At 39.0% G+C, this 14,163-nt stretch overlaps 2 protein-coding genes across 2 annotated transcripts; both read right to left on the bottom strand.

Moving 5' to 3' along the window:
- Positions 1–5,324: 5,324 nt before the first annotated feature.
- LOC147305219 (uncharacterized) lies at positions 5,325–7,594 on the bottom strand. Its single transcript, XM_086277973.1, has 2 exons — positions 7,540–7,594; positions 5,325–7,280 (listed from the first exon to the last, which is right to left on the bottom strand). The coding sequence occupies exons 1-2, from the start codon at positions 7,592–7,594 to the stop codon at positions 6,691–6,693; spliced, it is 645 nt and encodes a 214-aa protein (XP_086134099.1). The 3' UTR covers positions 5,325–6,690.
- Positions 7,595–10,513: 2,919 nt separating this feature from the next.
- LOC147305220 (uncharacterized) lies at positions 10,514–13,638 on the bottom strand. Its single transcript, XM_086278529.1, has one exon. The coding sequence runs from the start codon at positions 13,156–13,158 to the stop codon at positions 10,897–10,899; it is 2,262 nt and encodes a 753-aa protein (XP_086134655.1). The 5' UTR covers positions 13,159–13,638; the 3' UTR covers positions 10,514–10,896.
- Between the last annotated feature and the right edge of the window lie 525 nt (positions 13,639–14,163).

Consider the following 14,163-nt stretch of genomic DNA (forward strand, 5'->3'; position numbering starts at 1 on the left):
ACACTGCACGTGTATGATAAGACTGTAGCCGTTCAACCGGCCCTTGTAAGGTTGCTGAAGACAGTGAACACCGTGGAATTCTCAGTATCACTGTGGCCCTGGGTTTTTCCACTGTCCTGCTAAGTGCTTATGTAATTGTAACCAACATAGGAGAGAGACGTAACATCGTGGAAGAGACATAAAGTGAGTAAAAACGATCTAAATGCATTTAGAATATATTTAGAACTACAAATTACACTTTTCTTAGCAATTATTGTTTTTTATGTCAAGCTTCAAGCTAGCTTCTTTATTGGGGCTTGGGACCAGCAAAAGTGACCCGAAATTTGGTCTTTAAGTCTGGTCATTAGCGTGTCTGGACTCAAACTACACTGCAGGTCCCAAAGTCAAATGATCACTGAGAGTTAAAAATCTGTCTGAAGTTAGAAGTTAGCAGAGAGTTAGCTCACTAGTTTCCGTCTAAATATAATATACCAGGTTCTGACTGAGGGATTTCTAAAACAAATTAAAAGGCACAGCTCTGCTATCACTTCTGACATACATGAAGACAGGAAAGTAAGCAGCAGTGATGTTTGTAGGGTTACTGAAGTTTGGCTTGCTGGTATATAGTGATGTGCTATGTGACTAGCGAAACAGCTATGTTAGCATAACATTAACACAGTGATGAAGGGGAACTTTTTTCCACTGGATAAGAATTAAGGTGAGGGTTCCCGATGGTTAGGGACAAATGCAGTGGCATGGCAGGATGCTGTAAACGGACCAAACTTCAGTCAAGAGAACAACTGAGATAATCCATCCACATACAGGTTAGTCATTAATGTGCTGCTGCATTGCCTGGGCTGTAGTTACATGGTAAGGTTTTAAAAACTGAGCTTTAAAATGAATAGTTGTAATAAAAACTGAGAGAGGCCGACAGTGATCACTTACTTTTTGTAAGGGACTTGTTGAGATTAAATAGAACAAGTTACAAAGCATTAAAACATGTTAAAAACACAACAGCCTCATTAAACGCAGAGTAGTTTGGGCCCAGAAGTAGGATTGATCACGTCATCACTTAAAGACCGGATAGACACATGGTGGAGTTACTTTGTTGTGTTTGTGTGTGTTTTTAAGTAGTTTTAAACTTTGTGATCCACAACAGGTAACAGTAAAAGATGAACATTTTTAAGCATAATGCTGTTACCAAACTACATTAATGGCCCAAAAACAGACCATAGAAAAAACCGTGGCTATGTGAAAAAAAATGATGACAACTAGTCCTAATTCAGGCTAATTGTTTTTTTGTTTTTTTGTTTTGTTTTTTTCCGACATCCCTCCACACACACAGGCTGTGCTGGCTCACAGAAAGAGTGGGTCATCAACATTATCAGGCAGCTGGTGTTCATAGCAAGCCTCACCAGACAGCTTCAGTCCATATCGGATGTACAGGATGGAGTTAAGGCTCTGCAAGGACATCTGATTTGTAAGTTTGCTTTTTACCACACTCATCTGGGCCAAGAGTAGAGGAAACTGCCTTATCTTCTGCAGCTGGAATTCAAAACAAGTATTTGAACTCGGACACGGCCTGCAGATTAGACTGGGTTTGTTTGGTTTTTCTTTTTCGTGCTTTTCCCACTTTTCTAGCTTGTTGTGCCCTTTTTCTTTCAGGATCTGCAGTTTCCTCCCTGTCCAGTAGAGGCCTCTCTCAGAGAAAGAACAGCTTGGGGATGCAGATGATGACGATTGGAGATCAGACACACCGCCCCCACCTCTCCTTATCCATGCTTAGGTCAGAAGTGGAATGCTCTTTTGCTGTTTGTTAGTTACGGATGGAGTAACACTAACTAAGGAAATACACACAACACAGTGATTGTGAATAAGTCACTCCAAGTGTGAAAAGGTGATAGTCAGAGTGAGACTACACATGAATTATTCAGGAAATGCACACTCAGTGAGAGAATAACTATAATTCAGTGTCACTAGGGGATATAACTTGAAGATGATGTGTCTTCATTTCTGATTCATTTTGAACAGTGATGAATGTGGAAGTAAATGAGCGCGAGCTGATCAAAACGGGCGAGCTGTTTTTACATATTTCTGCAGCCTGGATGCCGTGGGCTTTGTCCAGGAGTAAAAGATGACATCGCCCATTTCGGATCTTATATATAGTTATACCTTGGTGTTTTGTAGCATCACCTGACAAACTTTTACTTTCCTGATGTTTAGACTTTCTGATCCCTCCACAGACTCTGCTTTGTCTTTCTACAAAGAGTTGACGACATTAAATACAGATGTTTTAACAGTGCTTGAATGTTTTATTTTGTTTACTCTAGCCTCCAACTCAAACTTTGGTTGCTCCTATGCCCACGTCACTTCCTCCACCAATCAGAATGAGGGTCCGGGTTCAGGAAGACGTCTTCCTGATCCCAGTTCCACAAAGGTCGGTGAAAAGTTTTAAGTTTGAGCAGTACATAAAAATAAATCCCAATCTGATTGGTATAGTGTTTTTTTGTTGTTGTTGTTGTTGTTTTGTTTTTAATTTCTGTTTAATCGCCGGTCATTGCTCTGCATCCCAGTGAGGCCAACTCCTGCTCTGTGTCGTGGCTGTGTGAGCAGGCAGCTCAGCGTTACTACCAGAAATGTGGCCTCCTGCCTCGTCTCTCTCTGCAGAAAGAAGGCGCTCTGCTCTCCCCGCAGGACCAGCTACTGGCCGTCCTGCACACAAATGAAGAGGTGAGGTTGGATTAAAAAAAAAAAAAAAACCCCACAGTGACAAGAGGACAGCTATGACTGTGAAACAGCTTGCATGTCAGCCAGTGAGCATACTCCTTTTCTTAGGCAAAGTATGGCCCAAATTCATAAAATAGACTTTCTCATAGACACAGAGGTCTTTTCATTAAATCACTGATAGAAGGAATGGAGGTTCTAGGTCCTTCCACAATGACTTCATCTTTCTTACCCAGATGAGGCGTGCAGGTTTTAGACTGTATGATTCTGGTAAGAAGGTGAAGGGCTGATTATGTTAACAAGCTGCCTGAGAAACTACAATCTGAGAAACTGTAAAGATTAGAACCATTTCTATTACCAGACTGGATGCTGACAGCACTTCCTCCCATTCTGCGAAAATGAAGCCAAAATATCCCGCTTGTGGGCGCTGCCATGTTCCACTTTTGGAGCCAGAGTCTGCTCAGTAGTAACTCGTGGTGGAGCGTCTCTGGACATGACTGCGAACACGCCCCCTTATTGATTGATTGATTGATTGGTAATTTATTTCAACATGTGAACAATATACAAGTACATTTAGAAAAGAAATGAGAGAAAAAAAATATACTATACAAATTACATACAAAAAAAACATTCTGATTAATTTACATGTTGAAAGGGAGTGGGAAGAAGTATACACTTATTTAATCCCACCCCTGTCCCATAAATTATCAGTGAATATTTAGTCAGCTTCCTTACTGATATAATTTGTAATAAAAATAGTGAACAGATTTCTGATATACTATATACTATAATATCACATCATGAATTTTTTGTTTGTTTGTTTTTAAATAGAGACATTCACTTAATTTAAATATTTTCCTTTTCTTTATAGATCGAGAAGATCATATTTTTATAACTCTTTTTGAACAGTTTTATGTTTGGACATTGCTTTAATTCCATATTCAGTTTGTTCCATAGTTTCACTCCTTGAACAGAAACACAAAAGCCTTTTCTTGTAGTACGTACCTTCATTGTTTTGAAGTTACAAAAACCCCTTAAATTATAACTTCCTTCTTTCAAAAAAAACATACTCTGAATATTACCTGGCAGTTCTTTATTTTTTGCTTTGAATAGAATTTGTGCTGTTTGGAATTTCACTATATCGTCAATTTTCAATATTTCAGACTGCAAAAATAGTGAGTTTGTATGTTCCCTATAACCTGCATTGTGGATGATTCGAATTGCTTTCTTTTGAAGAGTAAAAAGTGAATGTAATGTGGTTTTATAGTTATTGCCCCAGACCTCTGCACAATAGCTTAAGTATGGTGAAACCAGTGAACAGTAGAGAATATGAAGTGATGTTCTGTCGAATACCTGTTTTGCCTTGTTTAGTACTGCAATGCTTCGTGATACTTTGGAATGAATATATCTTACGTGAGCTCTCCAGTTAAGTTTTTCATCTATTATTACCCCCAGAAATTTATTTTCACTGACTCTTTCAATATCAACACCATTTATTTGAATCTTTGCATTTGTATTTAAACTACTATTTCCAAATAACATAAGTTTAGATTTATTCAAATTTAATGATAATTTGTTTTTATCAAGCCAGAACTTCACTTTACTTATTTCATTAGTCATATCCTCCAATAAATTCTGCAGATCATCACCAGAGCAAAAAATGTTTGTATCGTCAGCAAAGAGAACCATTTTTAATACTTTGGACACTTTACAGATGTCGTTAATGTACAAGTTGAAGAATTTTGGACCCAAAACTGACCCTTGGGGTACACCACAAGCAATGTCCATACATAAGGAGCAACCACCATTTATTTTCACAAACTGCTTTCTGTCACTTAAATAACTCCGGACCCAATCTAAAACTACCCCTCTGACACCATAACGTTCCAGTTTTCTTATTAATATATCATGATCTATAGTGTCAAATGCCTTTGTCAAGTCTATGAATAACCCAGCCACATATTGCTTTTTGTCTATGGAATTTGTGATGTATTCTATTGAATCTAATAGTGCCGATGATGTTGATCTGCTTGATCTGAATCCGTACTGACTCTCAGTGAGTAGTTTATGTTTATCTATAAATTTTTCCAGTCTGTTTTTAAACAGTTTTTCAAGAACTTTTGAGAATTGAGGTAGTAAAGAGACAGGCCTGTAGTTTGTGAAATGGTGTTTGTTTCCAGATTTGTATAGAGGTATAACTTTTGCTATTTTCATTCTGTCTGGAAATCGACCAGTTTGAAATGATAAATTACAGATGTATGTAAATGGTTTTATAATAGCCTCAATGACTCTTTTAACCACTATCATATCAATATCATTACAATCCAAAGATTTGTGATTTTTACATTTTTTGACAATTTCAAGAACTTCATTTTCATCAACGGCTGTGAGAAACATAGAATATGGATTTCTGTCAATCAGTGTATCGGGTTTTTCCTGTGCTTTCCCAGGATGAGTGATTGTTCTTGCTAAATTTGGTCCAGCAGTTACAAAGAATTCATTGAGACTATTTGCCACAACATCCATATTGTATTCTTCATGGTCATTACAAATGAAATACTTGGGATAGTTCTTTTGTCCAGTCCCACATTTTATAACACTGTTCAGGATTTCCCATAATCTTTTATTATTATTTCTATTTATATCTAATTGCTTCTTATAGTATTCCTTTTTACTAAATCTAAGTATATTAGTTAACCTATTTTTATATCTTTTGTATCTGATTTCAGCATCTTTAGTTCTCGTTCTTAAGAACTCTCTGTATAGAGCATTTTTCTTTATACATGCATTTTGCAGACCTTTTGTTATCCATGGACAGTCCATATATTTCTGTTTCCTACTATATTGCTTTATTGGACAGTTGGTATTGTACAGTAATGTAAATATTCTAAGGAATTTATTATAAGCACTATTAACGTCCTGTTCCTGATATACTTCACCCCAGTTTTCCTTCAATAAATCTTTTTTAAATGCATTCATTCTTTCTTCTGTTCTTACTCGTCTGTACTCTTTTTTACTGTCCATTTTATTGATCTTGTAATTCCTATCATAGATTGTAAAAATTGGAAGATGGTCACTTATGTCGTTAATCAGGAGTCCACTTACAGTCTTATTTTCAATGTCATTTGCAAAAATGTTGTCTATGAGAGTTGCACAATGTGATGTAATCCTGGTAGGTCTAGTAATTTTAGGGAATAGATTCATACAGTGCATTGTGTTTATAAATTCCTCAGTGGTTTTATGTTTATTTGGGTTTAGCAAATCAATATTGAAGTCTCCACAAATGAAAACTTTTTTGCGAGCTATTTCAATAAATGTTTCTTCTATCCAGTCTTTAAATGTCTCAATACTACTACCTGGAGCTCTGTATATACAGCTAATGATTACATTTTTACTTTTTTCTTTACAAATTTCAACTGTAATACATTCTAGTACATTATCAATCACCATCGTCATCTTTTCCACCACATTAAATTTCAAGGATTTGTCCACATACAAGGCCACTCCTCCTCCTCCTTTGTTTCGCCTAGTTATAAATGTGAATTCATAACCCTCCAGTTCAAAGTCTGTTCCTTTTTCCATATTGATCCAAGTTTCTGATAAGGCAATGACACTAAATGGATGTGAAAACTGGTTAAGATATTCTTTGATATGACTAAAATTAGCATAGAGACTTCTACAGTTAAAGTGGATAATTGATAATTTATTCTCAGTTTTAATCCTCTGATTGTAGTCTTTATTTGTATAGTAGCAGCAATTGTTATTGTTAGATGAGAAAAAGTTGTTGTCTGGATCTATTTCATATTCCAAGTCGTGTGTATTGTGATCCATATAGTTAAATGTTTTCAGTTCCAATTGATCATATTCTGCAACTGTCTGACTGATGCAGCTGATTCTTCCAGATGTATCTGAGTTCTTCCTTCCAGTGTGTGTCATAAGTGAGTGTGTGGTTGTCTGTTACCTTGTTTGCCGTCCAGATCGTGTTGCTCACTGATATTTTTCGAGATCCGCCATATTTTTAATGGTCAGAACTTTGGCTTCCTCTGGTGATCCGTTTAGTTTAATGAATATTTTGCAGTTCGTCGTCCAAGTGCCTTGGATTTTTCCCAGCTTCTTAAGGTGTCGCGCTTTTTTGGCTATTTCAGCGTTGTGTTTGGTTAGATGTTCATTGATAAAGACATTAGATCCTTTTAATTTTCTTCCTTGTTTCAGCAGCGTAATCTTGTGCTTTCGATTTACAAACCTTAATATAATAGCCGGTATGTTGCCGTTCCTCCTGGGAAGAGGGTGGCATGCTTCGACAGAGTTACAGTCCAGGGCAATCCCTTTGGACCGCAGGAAAGCAGCCACCTGTTGTTCCGTGGAGCTAATGTCAAGCTCTCCAGGTTCCTCGTTGCTGTCAGCGGTCACCGCCTGAGCGTATGACCGGGGTTTAATATGGAGCCCAGTGATGATGACGTCGTTTATCCTGGAGTATTGTTCCAGGTCAGCGACCTTACTTTCCAGGTATGCAATCTTTTTATCTTTTTCGGCATTTTGGATGCTTTTTACATAGCCCGGCTGCTCCGTCTCTAATTCTGCAGGGTATGATGACTGTTATTTAAAGCTACTAATTAAAGTGTTTATTTAGATTAAAACTTATCATACAAAACATGCACTCAAAAAAGGTGCATCTAAACAAACCTGTTTGAATCAACAGGCCTCTGTACCCTATGTTGCAAACAGTTTTGTTAAACTATATAAAAAACATGAATTTATCTTGCTGGAGAGCACATAATACACACGACAGATTACACATCCAAGCTTTAATCATCATGTCATGCCTGTGGGAGTTACCTGGAAAAAATGCAAAGACTGACTTAACATTAGAGGAAGGCATGTTGTCCAACATCGGTCTAAGGTGTGAGTGAACCAGTTTTTTGGTTGTCACTATGCAGTTTAATAATTCCTACACAAACTAATGGGAACATATCTGATAAAAAATATCATACTGTAAACAATCCTTAGTTTTTAATTTTTGTTATAGGAGGGAACATATGTGGTATTTTAGCATCAGACACTTTCACGGCTGCGCAGCAGTCGTGTGGTGAATTGAGAAAAGGATCCAAAATGCAGGCACTGGCTGGGGTGCGAGTGAATGTTTATTTACAGAGGTGATAAGGTGACAAAAACAGGAGGAGCAGAGCGGGGAGCAAACAAACCTAAACTGGGGAAACCTAAAGAACTCAACTTAAACCAAACACTAGTGATGTGACGTTCTGTATCGAGGCTTCGAAGCTTGTGTCGAGTAATTGAGGGGGCGTTTCCGCGATGCGCGTATCGAGGCTTGCTTCATTTATGGGAAGAGCTGAAAATGATGACGTCCGAAGCCTCGCTGCCCGGCTGTACCACGTGACTGGTTCATGAAGTGGTTCGAACTTTGTCGCGAGATATGACAGCAATATAAACCCCTCAGACTTCATTCAAAATGTAGGTGTTTGATGGAGAGTTGCGGTTAGTGAGAGTTTGGAGACAGTTTGGAGGTTTATGAGAGTGAGGAGAGAAAGTCAGGAGAGAATGGAGCCAGCTAAGAAGAGGAGGATGTCCTCCCCTGTGTGGGAACATTTTGATTTTATTCCTCCCAACAAGGTATGTAAATTTCTACAGAAGATGTATTTTCATAATAATGATGGTGCAATACAATTTATGTTAAGCGGCTTTACTTTTGTACAAGGTGAAGTGTTTGCTGTGTGCCAGGGAGCTGGGATATAACAACAACACCTCATCCATGCTTAGGCACTACAGAGCTTTGCATGAGAATAAGGGGAACACCAATTGTGGAGCAAGACCAGGTGAGCCATCAAATGCAATGATAATATAGGATGCAGTAATGTTACTAAATGATATAACAATATTATACAACTGTAATACGTTCCGTGTGTGATATTTATATTTGTGCTTTGTCTTTATTGTCTTTCCTCAGGAGAACAATCTCAAATAGATGAAGACCTGGTTAGCATGGTGATTGAGGACTCACAGCCATTTAGCATTGTGGAGGACAAAGGATTCAAAAGATTTGTGAAATCATTAAATCCTAGCTATGTTCTCCCCACTAAAAGGTCATAAAAGCAGTGAAAATTTAGTTTTTACAGAATAAAACGTGGGCAGGACTGAGGCTCAAAGCCTCAGTGTGTAGCTGTCAATACCTCAACGTTACAAAAGCACAACCACTGTCCACACCCCCAACCACACCTCACCTCACAGTAAATGATCATTTCCATTTTAAGCATTTCCAAATGATCATTTTCCATACTGCCAGTATAAATATACACAGTATGCTGCCATCAATACAATATAGATGTTTTACACACTCCTTTTGTTGTTGACATTTACAGGCTGTGTGCAAAAGGCCACACTCTTCAAATTCATGCCAACTAATATTTTTACGTCCAGTAGGTGTCCTAATAGAGCAAATGAAGCTTCAAGAAGCTTTGCACTGGAGTGAACCAATTGGATGAAAAGCTTCAGTGCTTCATGAAGCTTCATCTGCCCATCACTACCAAACACGCACGGGAGGAGGAACAAAATGCACAAAGAAAGATGGCGGAGAGACGCAGACTGAACACCAGGTTACACAGAATTATGCAGACGGACATGGAGTTAAACAGACGACGCAACAGAGAGCACAGGAAAACACAGGGCTTAAATACACGGGGAGTAATCAGGGAATGGGCCACAGGAGGGAGACACAGCTGGGAGAAATTAGGCTAACGAGACAGGGGAGTGGTAAAACTGAACACACTGACATGAAACATGAACTTTCAGAATAAAACAGGACAGAGAACCAGACAGGGCACTGAACTTGACAGGCGGACTCATAAGTAGACACAATAACACCGAGGACAGACAGAGGGAACACAGAAGTGGGAGCAGGCAGGTAAAGAACAGAAACCTAACAAATGGCAAAATCACAGCAGAATACATACTCGGAATGAACAAAAGCATAAGGCAACACAGACTCAGGACCATGACAGACACTTAGTTTTCTGTTTTCTGATGAAGTGGTTCATTTGTGCAGATGATGCCTTAATTTAACGAAAACACAAATCAGACACCAGCTCACAACCTTAAACATGATTATTGTGCTAGCAATTGGGTGTGATCCAGTGATGGATTCATGATTAGCTAACAATGAGGAATGGCAGGGATATTTTTCTTTAGCAAAAGAAACAATAAAACAATGAAAAGACCTCAGGAGACATAAAACTGTTTTACTGGCAAAATATCAAAACTAAAGCCAATAACTTTGCTGATTTTCTCTATCTGTGCAATATTGATTAAGGTTACTGCTCTTTAAGGTAAATATCAAAACTATTACACTGTTTAATCCACACCAATGCATCATATTCTGTAAAATCATATTTTTGTATATGTTGTCCTGTGAGGACATCTGATCTCTGAAAAAACAACTGTTAACAAAGCTGGAAAAACAAACCCACATCTTGATCCTTAAAAAAACATATTAATATGTATCTTAATAACAAAAACAATCACAGCTCAAATAAAAGGCTTCAGCCTACTAATATTAGTTCATAAAATACATTCTCTGCGCCAAAAGTGATGAGTTAAGGTGCCCATGGAGGCAAGGGTGCCACCAGGCATTTGGCCCCGGGGCAGACCCAAGACAGGCTGGAGAGATTATATCTCTCGGCTGGCCTGGGAACGCCTTGGTGTTCATATTTATATTAATATTCTTATTCTTCTATGACAAAAAGTACAAGTGTTCATTTAAGGAAATAAACAGAGCAGTAAGAGATATTTTTCAATTTTTTTTATTTTATTTTTGATTTGCCACCAATTACATGTTTTTATTTGTAATTTTTGTAGTGCTCCATGCTATGTGAACCCCTCACCTGATGTTTTATGTTTATTAGTTTAGTTTAGATTCTAAACTATCAACCCCAACAATCGAATGATCTCCTTTAATAGCAAGCGCTGGGCAACGGTGGAAAGGAAAAACTCCCTTATAAAAAGGGAGAAACCTTTGACAGAACCAGGCTAAGAAAGGGGCAGCCATCTGTCATGACTGGTTGGGGGGTGAGAGGCAGAGGAAAAGAAAAAAGAGAGCACACGTTAGCTATATGTTGCTCACATTGCCTAAAATGAACAACGTATGGTTTTCTGGACTGTGAAAGAAATGTCTCAAGTCAGTTTTCAGTGACGTGACTGAAGACTTTTCTGGATGGCCGTGCGGATGCTTGTCAGAAACAGTTCATTTCCTTTCTTGGAGAAACGAACTCCGTTGTGTAAAAAAATGGAGTTGTCAAAAAACCTGATGTGCGGATGCTCAATAATCACTCCATCGAAGCGGTCGACAGCCTTTCTAATGCTGGCATTCACAGTCTTCCTGTCCTTATTGATTTCGCCTGGATTTCCATATATCCACACTTGACGCTCATTGATGGATGAATATGCAATTGTCATTGAGGGGAACTCTGTGTGCAATTGCATCAATTCCTTCTCAATGACAGAAGAAAGTTCATAAGCAGAAAAGAGTCCCAAATCATTGCCCCCAGCATGGATTACCAGTATGTCAGGTGGGCTCTGTGTGGATAGCTCCTTATAAAAACAAGGAAGGACTCCCCCCCAGCGCATTCCTCGTTTGCCAAACCACTGGACTTTGGTATTAAGTCCGAAATTTTCTCCGAAAATCTCTTTTGCTTCACCCTTGGCTCGTCTAATGTAACTGGACCCAATGATCCACACGTTTGTTTCTCTCTGGTCTTCTGGGCTCTCTTTCTTTTTCGGTGTGTTTTCACAGGTGTTGGTATCGCTCAAGGCCGTATCGTTTGTTTTCTGACCTGGGAGTCGGATAGTCCTGGACCAGGGACTTTTTTGGATGCTCTGTGTCACTACTGATTGTTCTGGCCTCTTGTTGTCTTTCAGTGTGTTTTCAGATGTTTTGGTATCACCCAAGGTCATATCGTTCATTGTTTTAACTAGGTGTTGGATATTATTTGGCAGAAAACTTTTTCGGATGCTCTGTGTCACTACTGATTGTTCTGGCCTCTTGTTGTCTTTCAGTGTGTTTTCAGAGGTTTTGGTATCACTCAAGGTCATATTGTCCATTTTCTCAACTACGTGTTGGATAGTCCTTGACGAAGAACTTTTCTGGATGCTCTGTGTCACTGCTGCTTGTTCTGGCCTCTTGTTGTCTTTCAGTGTGTTTTCAGAGGTTTTGGTATCACTCAAGGTCATATTGTCCATTTTCTCAACTACGTGTTGGATAGTCCTTGACGAAGAACTTTTCTGGATGCTCTGTGTCACTGCTGCTTGTTCTGGCCTCTTGTTGTATTTTGGAGTGTTTTCAGAGGTTATGGTATCACTCGAGGTCGTAACGTCCATTTTCTCAACTAGTTGTTGGAAAGTCCTTGGCGCATAACTTTTCTGGATGCTCTGTGTCACTGCTGCTTGTTCTGGCCTCTTGTTGTATTTTGGAGTGTTTTCAGAGGTTATGGTATCACTCGAGGTCGTAACGTCCATTTTCTCAACTAGTTGTTGGAAAGTCCTTGGCGCATAACTTTTCTGGATGCTCTGTGTCACTGCTGCTTGTTCTGGCCTCTTGTTGTATTTTGGAGTGTTTTCAGAGGTTATGGTATCACTCGAGGTCGTAACGTTAATTTTCTCAACTACGTGTCGGATATTCCTTGACAAAGAACTTTTCTGGATGCTCTGTGTCACTGCTGCTTGTTCTGGCCTCTTGTTGTATTTTGGAGTGTTTTCAGAGGTTATGGTATCACTCGAGGTCGTAACGTCCATTTTCTCAACTACGTGTTGGATAGTCCTTGACGAAGAACTTTTCTGGATGCTCTGTGTCACTGCTGCTTGTTCTGGCCTCTTGTTGTATTTTGGAGTGTTTTCAGAGGTTATGGTATCACTCGAGGTCGTAACGTCCATTTTCTCAACTAGTTGTTGGAAAGTCCTTGGCGCATAACTTTTCTGGATGCTCTGTGTCACTGCTGCTTGTTCTGGACTCTTGTTGTCTTTTGGTGTGTTTTGAGAGGTTTTGGTATCACTCAAGTTCATATTGTTCTTTTTCTGAACTTGGAGTTGGATAGTCCTTGAAGAAGAACCTTTTTGGATGCTCGGAGTCACTGCTGTTTCTTTTTTCTCAGTGTCTATTCTCATCCTCTTTCTCTCTGGAGAGTAGCTCTCAGAGTTGTTTTTGCTGCCTTTTGAAATCTGACTGTATCGTCTTTTCAACACAGTTTTTTCTTCACAGATTCGTCTCTTTTTCCTTGGTGGAGAGCAGCTGTCGGGACTTCTGCAATTCTGTGCAGCATAATGCGGGCCTCGCTTCCTCTTGAGTGGAAGCTGGAAATGTGTTTCTTCAGAATTTGGCTCTGGATTTTGGTGGTCCATTGTAGTAAAGCCAGCGTAAGCTTGTTGACTTTTGCCGTGTTTACTCTGAGACATGTTAGAGTGTTGATGAAGTGACTGTGTTAAAGGTTCAACTGTTTTAAAATGTTTCTCAGGTTTACCTTTGAATGCTGCAATCTTGAGTGTTGCAAATAAACTGACTGAAAGTTTGGGATTCTTACCCCTACTTATAGATTCACTACTATGACATCATAATGATGTCATAACAAAATGTAACAGTAACATTCTTTTTTCTTCTTCTTTCTTTTAAATTTGGTGTTATTGTCTATAGGGCTTTGGAACGTGATGTCACGGGAGGGGGCGTGGCCTCCGGGCACCATTCTAGCAGGCCAAACAAAGGTACGGTGGCCCTGAGAGGCCAAACGGACTGCAACTTCAGAAAACACTTGCAAAAAGAAAAATGCTGCAAAAAGAAAAACACTTGCAAAAAGAAAAATGCTGCAAAAAGAAAAACACTTGCAAAAAGAAAAATGCTGCAAAAAGAAAAACGCTGCAAAAGCACACACAACACAACGGAAATAGGAAAAAAATACAACAGAAATGTTTCTGGGGAGACAATAACCGGACGGACCAGTTGCACGAACCAAAACATGCTAACAAGTGCACTGGGACTGGGAGACACTTCAAAGAAGTGGAGTGGCCAAAGAGTAAACTTTCAAAAGTAAGTTCTGAATAATATGTCACTTATTTATGTGCTAATGTTTAATAATGAGGAACATTAGAACATTACTGTTGGCCACATGCCGGCAAAGTTATGTGACATTAGCGATGTTTGTACTTTCAGCATTTACTTTGTTTTAAAGCCTTTACTTTATACGCCAGATAGTCGACCTTAATCTTACAGAGAATCTGATGATTTTGTGGATAATTAAAGTCAGTCATATATCCACAAACACAACAGGCTGAAAGTCAGTGATGCTGCTCGGTTTGCAGTCCTGAATATTACGGAACAAGCAGGATTCACTGCACTGTTAATGTTTTGCAAGTGTTTTCTGAAGTTGCAGTCCGTTTGGCCTCTCAGGGCCACCGTAGCTTCCCGAT

This window comes from Aulonocara sp. 'chitande type north' Nkhata Bay, linkage group LG20 (assembly GCF_057382095.1).
Source record: "Aulonocara sp. 'chitande type north' Nkhata Bay isolate Kocher_YH1m ecotype deep benthic linkage group LG20, A_spYH_male_GT1.1, whole genome shotgun sequence".
NCBI lineage: Eukaryota > Metazoa > Chordata > Actinopteri > Cichliformes > Cichlidae > Aulonocara > Aulonocara sp. 'chitande type north' Nkhata Bay.

Excerpts from the sequence above, each read along its gene's own strand:
- LOC147305219 (XM_086277973.1), bottom strand. The coding sequence starts at position 7,594 with ATGTTGGACAACATGCCTTCCTCTAATGTTAAGTCAGTCTTTGCATTT. Across the intron at positions 7,281-7,539 it reads AGTCTTTGCATTTTTTCCAG|AATTAGAGACGGAGCAGCCG; the intron begins GTAACTCCCACA and ends CATACCCTGCAG.
- LOC147305220 (XM_086278529.1), bottom strand. The coding sequence starts at position 13,158 with ATGTCTCAGAGTAAACACGGCAAAAGTCAACAAGCTTACGCTGGCTTT.